General features: G+C 35.9%; 5 protein-coding genes across 9 annotated transcripts; 2 read left to right on the forward strand and 3 right to left on the reverse strand.

The window, feature by feature from the left end:
• Positions 1-486: 486 nt before the first annotated feature.
• Positions 487-4258, reverse strand: LOC105962266 (equilibrative nucleotide transporter 3). Of its 4 annotated transcripts, none has more exons than XM_012986569.2 (10): positions 3676-4258; positions 2764-2823; positions 2559-2663; positions 2130-2285; positions 1901-2044; positions 1707-1812; positions 1448-1623; positions 1217-1371; positions 873-1131; positions 487-775 (listed from the first exon to the last, which is right to left on the reverse strand). In XM_012986569.2, the coding sequence occupies exons 2-10, from the start codon at positions 2809-2811 to the stop codon at positions 665-667; spliced, it is 1260 nt and encodes a 419-aa protein (XP_012842023.1). In that variant the 5' UTR covers positions 2812-2823; positions 3676-4258; the 3' UTR covers positions 487-664. The 4 variants fall into 4 exon arrangements, with proteins under 4 accessions (XP_012842023.1, XP_012842024.1, XP_012842025.1 ...); XM_012986570.2 differs by lacking the exon at positions 3676-4258 and adding an exon at positions 3585-3674; XM_012986571.2 differs by lacking the exon at positions 3676-4258 and adding an exon at positions 3242-3297.
• Positions 4259-7884: 3626 nt separating this feature from the next.
• On the forward strand, positions 7885-9448 carry LOC105962265 (Octicosapeptide/Phox/Bem1p family protein). Its single transcript, XM_088822109.1, has one exon. It carries the CDS (start codon positions 8019-8021, stop codon positions 9324-9326), a length of 1308 nt encoding a protein of 435 aa, XP_088678235.1. The 5' UTR covers positions 7885-8018; the 3' UTR covers positions 9327-9448.
• A 922-nt stretch (positions 9449-10370) lies between these two features.
• Positions 10371-12388, forward strand: LOC105961974 (uncharacterized). 2 transcript variants are annotated; one of them, XR_016033210.1, is made up of 4 exons: positions 10376-11318; positions 11497-11561; positions 12053-12105; positions 12243-12388. XR_016033210.1 is itself a non-coding variant. In XM_012986233.2 (3 exons), coding segments are annotated over exons 1-3 (906 nt in total). In that variant the 5' UTR covers positions 10371-10478; the 3' UTR covers positions 12054-12388. The 2 variants fall into 2 exon arrangements, 1 of the variants encoding a protein (XP_012841687.2); XM_012986233.2 differs by having other exon boundaries at positions 10371-11318; positions 12053-12388.
• A 345-nt stretch (positions 12389-12733) lies between these two features.
• Positions 12734-14766, reverse strand: LOC105962264 (hypothetical protein). The gene is made up of 5 exons (XM_012986568.2): positions 14252-14766; positions 13987-14050; positions 13715-13879; positions 13253-13318; positions 12734-13088 (listed from the first exon to the last, which is right to left on the reverse strand). Exons 1-5 carry the CDS (start codon positions 14533-14535, stop codon positions 12891-12893), a joined length of 777 nt encoding a protein of 258 aa, XP_012842022.2. The 5' UTR covers positions 14536-14766; the 3' UTR covers positions 12734-12890.
• Positions 14767-15407: 641 nt separating this feature from the next.
• LOC105961973 (E3 ubiquitin-protein ligase CSU1) lies at positions 15408-17354 on the reverse strand. Its single transcript, XM_012986232.2, has 2 exons — positions 16941-17354; positions 15408-16150 (listed from the first exon to the last, which is right to left on the reverse strand). Exons 1-2 carry the CDS (start codon positions 17177-17179, stop codon positions 15532-15534), a joined length of 858 nt encoding a protein of 285 aa, XP_012841686.2. The 5' UTR covers positions 17180-17354; the 3' UTR covers positions 15408-15531.

The following is a 17354-nucleotide window of genomic DNA, read 5'->3' on the forward strand; positions in this document are numbered from 1 at the left end:
CGAACCGGCGACTTTTTTTTTTGTTTTTTTGTTTTTTAATTACATTTATTAGTGATATATGCAAGAGGTCAAAATTACCGTTCTACCCTCAATTGGTAAAATGCCTACAAACTGTGTTGTGAGATTTATATTAAATGGTCATATGAAAAAATAGCAGTTGTGCTGAACTATGTGTTTTCGCATTCACCCCTAATGCGATGGTACGACGAGAGGAGAGAGAGATTTGAAGAGAATTAGGGGTGAGAAGTGAGACGAACGAACAAGATCAAAAGGATCAAAGTGGACAGTCCAGATCATCGCGGTTTCGAGAGAGTTCCGAAGTCAGACGAGCTAAGTATGCAAATAGGCTTATTTGTTTCGGTTGGGCCGGCTTAAGCAGAAACGGGTTAACGGGTCGGATTCCGATTAATTCGTTTGACAAACTGCTTGAATTCGGGAACGAAACAATAAAACCAATGATCTAACGGTTCGACAAACTCAATTCGATTTATCAAGGAGAAATAAAAATCAGCATTACCAAATATAAAACATAATTATCCACCACTTGGAAGGACAAATTAACTGTTTCATTATATATACAAATAAATTAAAATTTACCCAAAATGTATTTAAAAAATAAAAAAGACTGTAAAATCAAGAACCCTAAAAACAAAAACCCCGTTTCTTAAAACGACTCATGGCCAATGAGCCACAGCCAATCGAGAGCGACACCCGAAAATATACCACCGAGAAGAAACACTACTAGCACATTACCCAACGCATTCTGCTCCGGTGCCTGCCAATTAATTTAAAAAAAAAAAAAAACGTCAATATTATAATCTAAAAAATTAAAAATTAAAATTAAAAATTAAAATCGGAATATTCTAGCTCACCTTGTACCCTCTTGGAGCAACGGTGAGTACACAAACAGTGAGATAACCGTTTGTTATCCCCAAAAACGTAACGAGAAAAATCATATAACCTTGATCGCCGTATTTAGCCGTAAAATAAAAACAAGGAATCATCAAAAAACGGGACAAAACTGCAATTACGAGACCCTTTCTTGATTCCAATCTAATAAAATCGATTAGAGGAATATATCTCCCTATAAGATCCCCCACATTGTACATTGCTATTAGCACAACCGCATACCTACACATATTTCCAAAAATAAATAAATTCAATACCAATAAAAAAAATATTTAATAAATAAATAAATAATTGAAGTGGGGCCTACCAAGATCCGAGTTGGTGGTTGCCCGTATTTTCGTATAAGAAACCCGGAAAAATCGAGAGTGTGAGTACGTATATCAAGTAAAGGTCCAATGCATAGTCAATGTTTTGCTTTAACAACTTCTTTGTGCTTAACCGGATGAATTTAACATCATTGACCTGAAGTAATAACGAAAAAAAAAGGTCAATAAAAGTTCGGAAATAGCGAAAAAGGTTGTAATTTTTCTTTTTTCACCGTTTGATTGTCTGAGGTTTCGATTCCGGCGGCAGCAAGATCGGCTGAAACTGTTTTAGAACCTTCCGAAGATGCCTTCTTACGAAAGTGCTTCACAATAGGTAGTTTCCCGAATACGTATGCGTATAGGAATATACATAGAAATTCAAAGAATGTCGATATAGCCAGAAACAATACTGCAAAATAAAAATAAAAAAATGTTATTTTCTGAAAAAAGTAAATAAAAAGAATTGCTTTTTTTTTTTAATTTTATACTTACTGACTCCTTTACGAAGCCCGTGATTAGTTTTATCGAAAGCTGCTTTAGTAACAAGCCTCAGGCCAGAAGTTAGAACTCCCGAAGCAGCCATACCAGCAAAGAATGACTGCAGAGTGGCAAGTACGTAAATATAAAATGAATCAATAGTAACTAAAAAAAAAGATTTTTATTTTTATTTATTTATTTATTTTTACCTGGATAAATTCGGGGCACATGTGAGATAAATCTCCGACTAATCCACCTTGAACATGGGCATCCGCAACTCCAAAAGCACCGACGAAAACACAAATAGCAAGAAAATTACCGAGCCCGCCCTTCCCCGAGGTGCATAGATCTATCTGGTGGAGCAAATATATTATTAGAAAAAAAAAAATACTTTCGATAAAAATTAATCGAAAAAAAATGGCTCTGAGCACAACTTACTAGTAGAAGTGCAAACGTGCTTATGCAGAAAAGGGTATAACCGAAAATGTTTCGCTTCCTTGTATCGATATTTGCCTCGCGATAGGCGAGTACTAACATTGTTCCAAGTGCAAATGGTTGATAAACAAGGGTAAGTACCCTAGCAGGATGGTACTCCTGCATATAAAAAATAAATAAATAAATCCGAAAAAAAAAAATTACGATTATATACTTTGAAGTTCTATATATTCCAAGAAATCGCCGATATTTCAAGCTCAAAAATCGAAAATTTCTGCATAATTCAACCCCTAAATGACTAAATCCAATACCATAAAGCTATAACAACTTTTTTGAGACAATTCGAAATCAAGAACCGAAAATAACAAATTAATTCAAGTAAGGGAAAAGGAGAGAGAGAGAATTTTAAGAAATGGATACGAATATGCTTACCGGGAACAAGTTATAGTAATAATCTGCGATTGTGAGCATACTATTCCATGAGACAAGAGATCCAAGTCCGAGAAACCAACAAACAAGAATTGCCTTAAACTTTCCCTGAAATTTTGATCCAACAAAACAAAATTAAAAAAATAAATAAATAAATTATATGCAGGCAAAAACAAAGTAAGACGGTCGAAAAACGACGAACACGAACCTCAAGCTTAGTGGGACTTGAGGGAGCAACAACTGAATCCTTATCCATGGTTGATCCTCACTGAAATTGGAATATAATTCAACAATTAGCACAGCACAGAAAAAAATCAAATCAAAATATAAGCATTAAATGCATATAACTACAGATTCATATAGAAAGAGATAATATATTAAATAATATGCAATTTTCATAATAAAAATCCAATCTTTAGGGACCCTACAGTCAATAATAACTCAGAGAAATGGAAAACAATGTGTAAAAATGAACATAGAAAAAGAAAAAAGTCAGCCCTCTTGAATTAATATATGAATGCAAATCCACAAGTTCTTGAAAAGCACAAAGAAAGAGATAATATAATAAATATTGCAAGTTTCATAATAAAAATCCAATCTTGAAGGACCCTATAGTCACTAATAGCTTACAAAAGTGGAAAACAATGAGTAAAATACTTAAACATTCCAAAAAAAAAAAAAGCAACCCTCTTGAAATAATATATGAATGCAAATCCGCAAATTCTTGAAAAGCATAAAGAAAGAGACAATATATTAAATAATGCAATTTTTCACAATAAAAATCCAATCTTTATAGACCCTAGAGTCAATAATAGCTTATAAAAGTGGAAAACAGTGAGTAAAAATGCTTAAACATAGAAAATAAAAGTAAACCCCCTTGAAATAATATATGAATTCAAATCCACAAATCCTTGAAAAGCACACAGGAAAGAGATAACACGTGAAATAAATGCAATTTTCACAATAAAAATCCAATCTTTAACAATAAAAATCCAATCTTTAAAAAAAAAAAACAGCACTTAAGCATACATTTTTTCACTGTAAGATGACTGAAGAAACCCAAAAAAAAAATGATAAGCCCTTATAGAAAGAACAAAGAAGGATTTGGGTTTGGGTTTACCTTTTGGGTTTTGGCTGAAATGAGTTAGAGTTGACTCCAAAGTATGAATTCAAGAAGATTCACAGCCAGATTCTTGATAGATACAGGCACACATTCACACGTATATATATATACACACACACAGAGTGTGGGAATCAATGAATGCAGAAAAAATAGACTTATCAAAGAGCAGAGAAAAGTAAAAGCGTTATGTATTAAAAAGCGTTCCTCATCAAGAGTCTCTCTCACAGCAAAACTCTTTTGAAGATTTTGATATGATTATCAAGAAAACCAAAATCGGCAGATTAGTTAGGTATTTGGGATAGTGTTTGTGAGGAATTAGAAGAGTATTGATTTGTGGATCTTTTTAGAGATTTGAGTAATCAATAATCATAAATTCCTATTAATTTATATAAGTTAATTAATTAATTAATTCCGTTAAGATATACGTTTGAGCGTGACATTCGGAGCTTGAAATTTGACCAAATATAAATAAAAATGGATTACTGCGAAAGAAGATTCCAAGTTGTGAGATGGGCTGTTTTTTAAGATATTCTTTTTTTTTTTTTGTTTTTCTTTTTCAAGAGACAAAATCCAATGTGTTAGTTGTCATCAGTTATCATAGAATATACTTTCTTAATAGGGAATCCAAATAGATAAATACAAAATAGAAGTCTGAATCTTGATTTTATATTTCTTGCGGGCCCATCTCCGAGTTTCGACATGTTTTGATGGAAGAATATAAATCATGATAATTCAATGTTTGTTATGGAATTGAATCTGAATCTGCTATTCATAAGGAACTAATTCTTATTGAAGTTGAAATTTTCATGTTACTGATTGTCGGGACTCAATTCGAGAATCTTGTACCTAACTTATTAATTATTGAAATGTGGGGATGTTAAGAGAACCCCATTATCTAAAGTTGAACTTTTTTTGCAAGTGGGACACTTTTGGAGTCAAAAGAGGAAATATGTTTGTATGATAAATTTGAATTATAATTAAATAAAAAATTAAGTTAGAGAATCTTAGCTAAAGCTTTTATGTTTTGGTCTAAAACTAAATCCTAGGAATAACACTTATTGTAGCAAGTGGTTGTATACAAAATGGTTCAAATAAAAAATAAAATAAATAAAGATACTTATAAATATCTAATAACAGCATGTTTTATGTATATAATGTAAAAAAAGTTAAACCCAAACTATCATTTGATTTACATATTATAGGTGAAATTATACAAATAGTTAATTTTACATATAGTATTGGGACGTGATAAATGTCATTTCAGTGTTAATAATACCGTTTCGACCTCATGTAATTTTAATTACTTTTAATGTTGAAGGTGACACAACTCAAACCACTAATTTTGTAGTTCTCCGAGCTGATTTTATAATACAACTCGAATCGCCAAGATTAGATGTCGATTAGAACGATATGCGTGAATGAATGAACATTGCCTATAGCTTTGATGTTTTGAGTTATCTAAAATTCAAAATATAACTCAATTATGTATAAGTTTGTCATCCGACATCCAACTTAACTTAACTGATTCAAGTTGCATTAGTAGGTTAATTCACAACACTACAGTCTTCATGTATTAGGTATTTCCAAAACCAGACCAGAAAATAGTCAAAAACACAATCGTAACTATAACGATATTAGTAAAATTGAGACGACATTTAACATTTTAGTATATCATTTTGCTCATATCACATCATTTGTCTAATCTCACTCTAATTAGGCTTCTTTTATAAAGATTGATGAGACTAATAATCACACGTGCTCAAATGTTTTGATTGTATGATTAAAGATAAATGGGCCTCCATTTAATTTTCAAATTGGTTGATTATTTATCACTCCACAAGCCCACTAAACGGAAATGACTAAAAAGCCCACATTTGAGAATATTGTTATTTATTCTATTTTTTAATGTATACATATTAAAAAAAAATTAAATCAAAAAATCGAGCTCGAATCAAACATACACACTAATTTCGAAGGTGATTATGTCCGTAATTTATCCAACAAAATTTTTATCTTCGAACCAAATTCATCCCGTTAACAAATCGAGCTCGAACGAGAATAAACGAATAATTTCGAAGTAATTAAATTTTTGAATTAATTAAATATCGAATAATTCGATTTGACTAGTAAAAGACAAAAAAAGAAAGCAAAAATAAATGGATGCCACGTAGTTGAGAAAGATGAAAGATTATGACACTTGGGCCCTTTAGTCAGCTTTGGGCCTTTGGCTTTGTTTAGAGTCCCACCACCACCGCCACCGCCACCGCCACCACCACTCAGCCACCAGGCCCACCACCCTATCACAACAAAATTCCAGTCGCTCCGCCCCCACACCCCCACCACCACCGCCCACAATTATTCTATTTTTTTTCTCTCTATTTATTATTATTATTCTTCTTTTTGGGTTTCCTTTTGAAGAAAAATAAATGGCTTTGTTTCACTGTAAGTTTATCATTTTCTCCTCTCTTTTTTCAATCTTTTTTTTTTCTAGCTACATACGACGTCGTATTGCTGTCACCTGTCAGTCTTTTTTTTTTGAGTAAATTCAAGTCCATTACAAGGGGAAGTAGGGGAGGGGGGACTCGAACCCTAGACCATTACCCTATTGGTAAAGGCTAGGTAAAATATAACAACCCTGTCAGTCTTGTGTAATTGCAATTAAAAATATATATTAAAAAACTAAATTGTGTCTTTAAGAAAATGAATTCTTTAAATTTTTTAGGGAAATTTACAGTTTTTTTAGTTTTCATCCCTGAAGTCTGTAACTATTTCACATTTGGTCCCCATATTCACAAAAAACATATTTGGTCAGTTATGTTTCAATAATTTGATACTTATGGTCATTTTTTACTTTTCGTCAATTTACCGTTAGTCCATCAGTTATGATAGCGATGGGCACACGTTCGATTTAGTTAGTTTTAATGGAAAATTAATTGAAATGACTAAAAGTGTTGAATTATTGAAACATGAGGGATCAAATGTTTTTTTTTGTGAACATGTGGACCAAATGTGAAATTAATGCAAACTTGAGGGATGAAAACCATATTTTCCCTTTTTTTATATTATTAATTATTATTTAGATGAATATTACAATTTGTAGATATTTTCCTAGACTTCTGTTGGTCTTTGTTTGGATTGTAATTATCAAGATATTTTTTTTATTTTTTTTATTTTTTTTTGTGGTAAATGAATAGCCGGTCCATTATCTCCGGTCTTACTCACACTTAGCATTAACTTAATTATGCACCATTAGTATAGACTAAACCCAATTAGTTTGCTCTAGGAGTAGTTATCACTCTTAATTTGAATAAAATTAAGTAAATGGTACATATAAAATAAAATATTCTAATTATATATTATCTTTAAAAACAAAATTCAATCGCCACGTATACAATCAGATTTTCTGACACCATCCCTAGTTGTTTAGTTATATGAATAAATAATTAAATAATATAAAATGTAGCTTGTTCAAACAAGTAACTTTCTTGATATAGTAATTAAACAATAAAACTTCATGATTAGGTAATTTATAGAATAAAATATTAAGATAATCATCAATAATTGATGTCATTATCCATGTCGGCGCCGTAGGACCAATTAATTATGTGTATCCACGAATTATAGCTAATATGTGCATTTTTCTATTTCCCATTTTCACTAATTAGAAATTTGACATATAGTACATTTTAATTTAATTTTACTTATGATAGAGTTGACTACTAGCTATCCAATTTTTTTAAGTTCTACTATATTTTCACCCAAATAATATAATGTACTAAAGTTGCAATTTATAATTAATGCATTCTTCTTATTTTCTGTTGTTTACAGGCAATTTGCACTAGAATGATATTTACAATATTTTTTAAAAATATATAGGATAAATAGCACTTAATTTCATATGGTTACACGTTGCTCGTAATATCAGCACATTATCTCTTCTGGTTTATCGTCCATTAATTTTTCGGGTCAAATTTAACCGTGCATGTCAAACTTCAAATGGTGGAAAATGTAACTACAAAGGGATGATCTTCGAAAAATATAGTATTTGACGTCTGACCCGCACAACTAATTTTGACGGGAAACTATCTATCAACTAAGGAAATTAGGTGGTAAACGGGGTCATCTGCAAAAGTTTGTAACTAATGGGGTCAAATGGTAATTACCCAAATATTTAAGACCAAAAGGGAGAAATAGAAAAATAAAATGAAAATGGAAGGCATTATTTAATTAATAATTATTTCATATATATATATTCTCTCTCCTTGGAGAATATATAGATACAGAGTACAGACTAAGCCCTGTGTGTTTTATTTCTGTAACCGATTTGCAGAAATTCAACCATGGCAGCACACCTCCCTCTTCCAGTAAACGAGCTGGAATCGGGCCCCACCGATTCGGTCGCGTCAACTCCACGCTCCGACCACCACGGCCACGACGACGCCGCCCTGCAGCCGCCGCGTGTCCGCTTCATGTGCAGCTTCGGCGGCAAGATCCTCCCCCGGCCCCACGACAACCAGCTCCGCTACGTCGGCGGCGACACACGCATCGTCGCCGTCCACCGCCACACCACGTTCTCCGGCCTCCTCTCGAAGCTGTCGAAGCTGTACGGCACCGCCAGCGTCTGCATAAAGTACCAGCTCCCGAACGAAGACCTCGACGCGCTCATCACCGTCACCGCCGACGAGGACGTCGAGAACATGATGGAGGAGTACGATCGGCTCAGCCACGCCCCGAAATCGGCTCGGCTCCGCCTCTTCCTCTTCCCAATCGACGAAAACAACAACAACACTAACGACTCATCACGGCCGTCAAGTATCATCAGCTCACTCCTCGACGGCTCCGTCAAGCGCGAGAACTGGTTCGTCGACGCACTTAACGGCGGACAAACGGCCGGTCCGATCCTCGAGCGCGGCCGGTCCGAGGTGTCGTCGATTGTTTCGGAAGTGCCGGATTATTTATTCGGGCTGGATAACTCCGACGACCCCCTAAAAGAAGCCGCAACCAAGATGCAGAAGAACAACAAAACCAACCTAAACGACAGCGTTTCGATGTCGGATCCGGGTTCGCCCGCCGCGGTTGCTTCTTCGCCCTTCTGCTCCACGTCATCAACTCTGGGCCCACCCGGTCTGCAAACAATCCCGGATCTTCCGCCGGTTAAAACCAAACCCGTGAACACGGTTCAGTTCGTGGACCATAATAATAATAATAATAATAATAATAATAAAGAGAGCGAAATGGTGTCCCAGCAAACCGGGTATCCGGGTGGGCCGGTTTGGCATTACCCGAATCCAGCTGTGCAATCCATGCCCGCGGTGTACTACATGCCAGCTGGCAGCCACGTGCAACCCGGGAATGCGTCTGTCCAACCGGTTCAGTACCGGACCCAGTTTGTCCAGCCGTACCCGCTTGGACCGGGTCAAGTACCCATGGGTTACCCGGGTGTGAATCAAGTATACGGAGCGGGTGTGCGGGTCCCATATGAAATGCCCACCCGAATCATCACTGACAATAACCAGACAATGTACTATGGGACGAGAAATATGGGCGTTGTTCCGGGTTCTTATCCGGGTATGGTTGTTTCTGGAGGGGAAGAGATGCAGGGAACCGGGTCGGATGCGATGTCGGGTCGGGTCTCACAAGGATCTTGATCATGTAGTTAATTTGGATATGTTAAATCACTCTTTATCGACGTATATAAATGTGGGTATAAAATTATGTATTGTTTTATGTGTATTGTGGTGATTTATGACTAGTTTTATTATATAATAAATTAAAATATTTATTTGCAAATTTCAATTGATTTATGTGGATGAAATTGTACGCAAAATAAAAGTGTATGGATAGAAGAAAAGCATTTTAGATATTTCTTTAGTTATGATGCATTATTGAGATGTTGATTTATTTATTATTATTATTTTTAATATGGATACTAATTTAGTTATGGAGATTTAAGATTAGAGGGGCTGCTAGACAAAAGCCCATATCCGTTGGGCTGTGGTTTCAGCAAAATTCTCACTCAACTATCACAATTCACAACCCATCTCTCTCAACATTTCTTTAAACCACCCTGATATTCGATTTAATTAAGAAAAAAATCTTCTTTTTTAAGTAAGTAAACAACTCCATTCGATTATGGATTTTCTTACACATACACCCTTATGGTGGTAAATTTAGTGATATTTGTTAGATTATGTAGAATATTCTCCATTTTGTACCTGTTTTATTCTGTTCGAGCTCCACATTTTGAAAGTAAGATGTGTCTCTTGGCTTGTAAATATCAGATTGTGGTGCATCATAACCTTCATTTTTTGCACAAAACGAGTACAAACTAGACAATATTCAGGCATAATCTATACAAAATTCTGTTGAATTTGACAATATAAGGGTGGACGTGCGTTCAAGAAGATTCATAGTTAATGCACGAGTGATTTTTTCGTAATTTGACTTTAACCGATGGATTGGCCGTAATTTACAATATATTATAATATTTATTTTATTTATCATAGATAATAATTTAGTTGTATAGATACTAGATGGGCTGTTGGATAAAAAGCCCATACCCATCTAGCAGCCCATATATTAATATAAAAAAAACAATTTGATATTTCAATTTGATTATATATCAATATAGTTGCAATAACTTTTTTATTCTGAAACAATAAATAGAAATAAATGACCAGTTCTTTTTATTAAATAAAAAAAAAAAAAATAGGCAAAAACCACTTGGAAAATTCCAGAAATCCATCACCAAACAGACCCTAGGAAAAAATAAGAAAAAACCAACACCTAGAGCTTCGTACATGTTGAATGGCAGTATATACAACATAATATATACATACACACACCATCACATATACATACAGAATTACAGATACAGTGTGCCTTCTGCCTCTGCCTCTCTGAACACTTCTGCTTCACAAATTCCTCTGTTTCATTGCCCCATTTCTCTCTCTCTCTCTTGTTTTCTGTTTTCACACAATTTTTTGCAACTAGAAAACGACAAAGAAAGAAGACCGGAGAAAAGGGGGGTGGCACACGGTGTTCATGCGGCGGTGGTTCTGATGGCGGCGCCACCGATGAAATCGCAACCACTGCACAACTTCTCTCTTCCCACCCTCAGATGGGCCCACAAAAACTCCTCCTCCCCCTCCCCCGCCGCGGCGGTAGCTGGCGGCGGCAGTTCTCGCTGCCACCGCCGCCGCGATTCCCCTGATCAACTCCACGAAACCGACTCCGACAACGAGACCCAACCCCCGAACCCCAACCAGCAAACCCCCGACCCCGTCCCGGCGGCGGCGGACGAGGGCAACGGGGAGGCGAAGCCGTGGAACTTGCGGCCGAGGAAGGAGGCTCCGGCCGTCAAGGCGGCGTCGAAATCGAGGAAGGAAGCCCGTGGTGAGTGTAACGAGAGCAAGATCAGCAGCATCAACAATGGTGGGGTGAAGTCGCAGAGGATCAGAGGCATGGCGGCGGCGGAAGGCGGGCAGCGGAACGGCGGAGGTGAGCGGAACGGGGGGAGCAGGAAGATTTGGATTTCTCTCTCTAAGGAAGAAATCGAAGAGGATATTTATGCTATGACCGGCGGCAAACCCTCCCGCCGCCCCAGAAAATGGCCGAGGAACGTTCAGAAACAACTTGATGTACAAATTCTCTCACTTACATTTACTTTATTTTTATTTTTTAATTTTAATTTTTTTAATTTTTTTTTTAATTTGTGTTGCAGTGATCTAACTTAGTAGAGAGAGAGAGAGAGAGATGATTTTATTCTTGATTTTGGGTTTAATTAATAATTTTTTTTTTTTTGTCGATATTTTTTAGAATGTGTTTCCGGGGTTATATCTGGTTGGAGTTGCAGCTGATTCGTACCGGGTTTCAATGCTCTGGTATGGCCTTCCATTCGTCGTTTTTTTGTTTTACGGTTTCGTGATGGAATCGAATGTTGTTTGTGCATGCATGCTTTAGAATTCTTTGCATTAGTTCCGATTTCAGTTAGAAATTGAATCCAGATTCGAGAATGTATGTATATGGGCACATTATTTGATCCAAGTGTGTGTGTGTGTTTTATGCTTATGGTTGCTTCCGTTCTTGGTCGATTTCGAAAGTTTCTTGATGTTATTAAAAGTCGTCTGTGAGCGCATGCTTTAGAATTCTTGCATATTACGATTGTGTTAGTTCCAGTTTCAATTAGAAATCGTGTTAGTTCCAGTTTCAATTAGAAATCGAATCCCGATTCTAAACTGTACTATGTATACGGGGTTCTTGATTTGATCCAAGTGTGTGTGTGTGTGTGTGTGTTATGCTTATGATTGCATCAGTTCTTTGTCGATTTTCATATATGCCGTGTTAATTTATTGTTTGAAAATGTACGATGCAGAGGTGGATTCGGATTCGATTTGTTGACAATGGAGGTTGAAGAGAGGGGTTGAGGTATACTATGAATTATGCAAAGCAAGTATGACGATTCCGATTAAATAAACCGACGATGGCTGAATATAATAGTTTTAAATATTCCCTTTTTTTTTTAAGCTTAGTTTTAACTTTTATCGGTGATATCTTGAATATAGGAGTTTACAGAGGTGGTGCTCGTTTATCCGTGAAGCTTTTTTTTTTTATGTAAGTTTTTTTTTTTTTGTGAATGAATGAATCTGAGTGAAAGCCTTTTGCTAGAATGCAAATACATATTACTGCACGTGGCAGAGCTTTCGGTAAATTTCCCGATATTGAATGCGATTGTCGTGTTATTCGAATAGCTCGTTTTTGCTCGTTTGATGAGAAATTCTGAACAGCGTTGCCAAATATGTGTTTGTGAGGTATATAATCGGCCCGTTTTTTCTTCGTTTACAGGGCGGAATGTGGACCATTTTTCAATAGTGAACAGGTTATGTGTTATTATAGTAATCAGTTTATGTTCTTCATTGCAGCATAGGATTTTTAGATACATATGATGTCCGATTTCCGCGGAAAAACAAGAAACGTGTTTTCTTTTGTCTGTGAAAGCCGCGTTTCTGTGCATTTGTTACATTCAACCATTTTCGACAAACGAAGATACAGTAAATTTTTCGATTATCGACCAAAAAAAGGGTTAATTTCTAGAATATATGCAAAACTAGTGAATCAATTTACATATATACATTTGATACAATTATCATCTACAATATCATACACATGGATCAATCCCATGATTAAAGAAAAAAGAAGTTTGTATTAAGACATTAGACAGAATCTGCAGCGACAGAAGTCGATAACTGAAAATTCTCGTTCGATGTTTTGTGCATTGTAATAACTTTAGGAGACTTTGTCGATACAACTAAAGGTGGAGTCAACTCGGAGACGCTTCCGATGCAAATAGTATCCCCTCTCCCATGCCAGATTCCATCTTGTACATTGTTCATCTCCAATGTTCGTGATTCCTGCGTAAGTTCAAGAAACTGAGTTTCGATTCTTTTTTTTTTTTTTTTTTTGTTTCCGGATGAAGTTTAAGAAAGACTTTGTTTGTTTGTCTTTACTATGTCTTTGTAAACTTCTGTCATGGAAAAAAATGTCGAATTTTAGGTCATAAGTGGGAGAGAAAGACCTGACATAGGGTGCAGCATGGGCAAATTAGATGGTAAACACAGTCGTCGAACGAACTCTCGCTTCCCTGCATGAGCATAACGAACACTCCTTGTTAAAGAATGAAATAAAAAATATAGGGTCGAAAATGTCGGTAAGAAAAGAGTCGTTTTTTAAAGCCAAATTACGACCTAAAACCTCAAATTTCATTTCGATCGTTCTTGAAAAACTTTTAGAAACAGATTCTGAGCATTAATTGTTTGCAAAATCACTTTTTGGTTTTGTTTCTCTTAGAGTAAGCTGTTCTAAGCTATAATTTGAAAATCACTTTTCTATTTAAGTTGATTTTCGAGCGTAGTGTATTTGCAAACACCTCCATTTTTTAGAAATAATCACTTAATATTAACTTAACTTACAAAAACTATAACTTGTGCTTTTAAATAAATTTTGCAAGCAAACACCACCAACAAGGCGGAATCCTTACTTGTATTTTGAACTTTTTCCTAATCCTTGTTCGGCAACACCCCATATAAATTCCGGTCAAGAAAACGAACGCAATCGCCAAGTACAAAAACCAGCGCCTCTCCGTGACTATGAACGCTACTACATTCGATATCGCAACCACCACAAGAATCAAGTATATCGATCCCTACACAACACAATTCAATTCAATTCAATTCAAGTATATACATACATACATATAACAATGAACTAAACAACAATGAAATAATCAAGAAAAGAAACACGTATTTTTACCTGAATAAAACTCGAACCGAATCCAGCTCGTTTCATGTTCTTTCCAAATCTATAACACGGACAACTGCAATACATTGTAATCTAATTACACACACAAAATCATTCATATAGATAGATACATTATGCATATATAGTAACATACAATGAATGTCTTAAAGTTCAGAACCATGTCCGAAAACTCAATTAATTTTCAGACAAAATTAAAAAAACATGTTCATATCTCTCTCTCTCTCTCTAAAAATTAATTATGTAGATATATATATACCAGGTGGAGTGAATGGCTAATCGGCGGTCGTCGAAGCAGTCATAAACAATCTCACCTTCCCACATTCTAAAAACTCCGCCGCCTTCAGGTACGAGGTTGTCTTCTTCCCTATCGCCGCCGCCCACATTCAATTTGCCCCACCCACCTTTCTGCGCCTGCACCGCCACCATCGAGCACAGCATGTCGAAATCCAACACCCTCTCTCCCTCCATCAAGAACTTCTCCTCCTCCTCCTCCTCCGCCGCCGCCGCCGTTGCAACTCCTCCCTTTTCCACGGCGGCCATCGTTCAAAAAAAAAAAAACTACGACGCCGTACAACCGAGCAACTTATAACGCAATTATTATGTAATTGCCTCGAGATTTTGAGAGAGGAGAGGTGGTTTAAGCTTTTTAAGGTATGATGAAAATGGAGTTTTGGGGGAAAATGGAGGAAGAAGAGAGAGAGAGAGAGAGAGAGAGAGAAAAGGTATTGGTTGGCGTACAGCGGTGGGCCAGCGAGTATTGAGGGAGCCGATGTTTTGTTGATATACGTCTGCACGTGAATTAATTAACCTTTTCAAAATTTTACTTTAACGGTCAAAAATTAATAATTTTTTATTTATTTTGGAAATAATTTAAGACAAGAATTAGTGATAACTATAGTGTAACAATTAAATTATGTCTAAAATATTTTGATGAAGAATTTGAAAAATAAAGTAGTGTGTTTGTTCATATTTTGGTAAAACATTTATCGAGAAGAAAATATTTGCCTTTTTTTAATTTTTGGATTTTTTTTGAAAAGATTAACAAGTATAATTGTGATTTTTGTAGAAAAAATAGAAAAAAAATGATCAACTAACATAGTCAATGATTTCCACCATGACTAGTTCTTCAAACTTCTTCAGTTTCTAAATAAGTATCGGTTTCACCTTTGTACAAGTTTTTAGAATCTCATTAAATTTGTCTTGATTTAAAGAAAAATATTACTAGATCAAAATAACGCAATTTACTAATAAATGCAACGGAAAGTGTTGAAAATTTAACAATAGGATAATTAAAATATATTTTATTGAAAAAATTCAATATTTGTTGTATTTTGTAATTAATGCTTCTAAAATTATGGTTGTCATAATAAATAGTATAATAATCATTAATCATTCTCTCGGTTGGTCAATTATGGAAGACACGTATATATATTAGGATAAGATAGAGCCGGCGTGTACGTATATCCATGTCAGTTCGAACAAACCCACGTGCTAAAAATGCTTTCTTGTAAAAAGACTAAAAAGGGCTCCTTTATTTCATGTATTTCTTACAAGGCCAAGACCTGTACCACTTCCTAAATGTTTGAAATCTACTGCTTCAAGACAATCTCCGTGACCCGCAAACCCGGTTCCACCCTTCGACAACCCGACCCGGTTCCTCCCTTTGCACGGCTTGTCGCATACAAGACAAATCCTATCGATAACGACGAAGTTGTCTGCACACTTCATGCAGAAAACGTGCCCGCAAGAACTCAACGCCACGAGCGAGGCTGTGTTCGTTAGTGTGACTTTGCAGCTAGGGCATATATACGTCTTGTCGAGAGTATTCAATCTCGTTCGATTGGTATCGTACTCTGTGAAATGGACCCTAAAAAGTGATTTTAATCGTAGCTTCTCGTTTCCTTCGGGACAAAATGTGTCGGTTGATGGGGATGGTTCGAGTCTTCTAGAAGCTTCCGGGGTTGCGGAAGGCAGCCAGAACGCCTTCATTGAACGGAGTGTTTCCGATTCGTACGAGGTTGTCTTCATACTGTGTGGGATTGCGCTGTGGTTTTGCTGATCGAATAAATCGAGATCTCGAGCTTTTTGCAGCATTAGAGTATTCTCCAGTTCTTGTTTTTGTCGATTCCGTTGAGAGGCGTGGACAGCTAATTTTCTGCAGGTTAATTAACGTAATATTTTTGTTAGTACTACAATTAGAAACATAAAAGATGTTATAAAAACCGAACAATACGGCCAATCCACAAAGAGAGAGAGAGAAACAGAATCATAACAGATCGAAAACACAGAATTCGCATCGACACTCGATTTAGATGCAACGTGGATACTAAGTTGCAAGGGAATGGATAATCTGCTTAGGCCTCGTTTGGTTGCCAAGATAAGATTAAATAATTTAATGAAACCCAATTATATTATTGGACCAATAAAAAAAATGCCTAGAAGGCAAAATAAGCCATGATAGCATAATATATTTGCAGGTCGACCCGGCAAGTTATATTGCGGATACCAAAACAAAGTCCTATTATTTAGTTAATCATGGCTAATCTCCCCAACCAAACGAGGCCTTAATACAATGCAGAGACAATCAAGTTATGGAATGCATAATCAAGATTTTAATACTTACAAGCTAAGTTATGAACTCAAAATCGAAAATAAAAATAAAAATCACAACTCTCGTCACGGATTTGCTAACCGAAACCTTACAAGAATATATACGACACGATACACACGCAATATTCACCACGCAAGTAGCTCACTCAATAAGTAAACTGATCAACAATTAGTACAAGACATGATTTTCCACTATTCATCAACTTAACTGAATCAAAACCAATCTGCCCTAAATTGCATAAAAACACGAGCTTTGAGCGCAAATAAAAAAATATATATATATATATATGAATAGACACGATAACTGAAGGGAATTGAATTAACGAGTAAATTACCTCTGAATATCCTTCTTCTGCGATAAGAGGCATTCGAGAATGCACTCTTTACAGAAAACATGGCCCTTCAGACAGGACATAGGTTCGATAAAAGGCTTCAAACAGAGACAACACGCGTCGAACGGTTTGATTGAATCTTTGCCCAATCTCTCCCTCTGCGTGCCGTACCCTAGCTTCCGCTTCTCATCGTACGTGAAGAAACCTAAATCGTTGTTGTTCTTCGAATGTCTCTGCGGCATGATTTCGAATTCGATCAATTTAGGAAAAAAATATGAACTCGATTTGGGGATTTTGGGGATGAATTGCAGAAATTGGAAGGTGAAAAAAAGCCCTAGAAAGTAGAATCAATCGATGAATTTTGTTAATGGATTTGGGGTTTAAGTTTAGGCTTCCCTCCACCTTTCCGTTTTTTAT

Source organism: Erythranthe guttata, chromosome 8 (assembly GCF_056151865.1).
Source record: "Erythranthe guttata isolate IM_541 chromosome 8, IM_541, whole genome shotgun sequence".
In the NCBI taxonomy this organism is placed as follows: domain Eukaryota; kingdom Viridiplantae; phylum Streptophyta; class Magnoliopsida; order Lamiales; family Phrymaceae; genus Erythranthe; species Erythranthe guttata.

Coding starts and splice junctions, on each gene's coding strand:
- LOC105962264 (XM_012986568.2), bottom strand. CDS start 14,535: ATGGCCGCCGTGGAAAAGGGAGGAGTTGCAACGGCGGCGGCGGCGGAG. Junction 14,051..14,251: donor TTAGCCATTCACTCCACCTG/GTATATATATAT, acceptor AATGTATTGCAG/TTGTCCGTGTTATAGATTTG. Junction 13,319..13,714: donor GGAAAAAGTTCAAAATACAA/GTAAGGATTCCG, acceptor ATGCTCATGCAG/GGAAGCGAGAGTTCGTTCGA.
- LOC105961973 (XM_012986232.2), bottom strand. CDS start 17,179: ATGCCGCAGAGACATTCGAAGAACAACAACGATTTAGGTTTCTTCACG. Junction 16,151..16,940: donor CAGAAGAAGGATATTCAGAG/GTAATTTACTCG, acceptor ATTAACCTGCAG/AAAATTAGCTGTCCACGCCT.
- LOC105962265 (XM_088822109.1), top strand. CDS start 8,019: ATGGCAGCACACCTCCCTCTTCCAGTAAACGAGCTGGAATCGGGCCCC.
- LOC105961974 (XM_012986233.2), top strand. CDS start 10,479: ATGTTGAATGGCAGTATATACAACATAATATATACATACACACACCAT. Junction 11,319..11,496: donor ACGTTCAGAAACAACTTGAT/GTACAAATTCTC, acceptor GATATTTTTTAG/AATGTGTTTCCGGGGTTATA.
- LOC105962266 (XM_012986569.2), bottom strand. CDS start 2,811: ATGGATAAGGATTCAGTTGTTGCTCCCTCAAGTCCCACTAAGCTTGAG. Junction 2,664..2,763: donor CAAGTCCCACTAAGCTTGAG/GTTCGTGTTCGT, acceptor TCAAAATTTCAG/GGAAAGTTTAAGGCAATTCT. Junction 1,132..1,216: donor AACCACCAACTCGGATCTTG/GTAGGCCCCACT, acceptor AAATATGTGTAG/GTATGCGGTTGTGCTAATAG.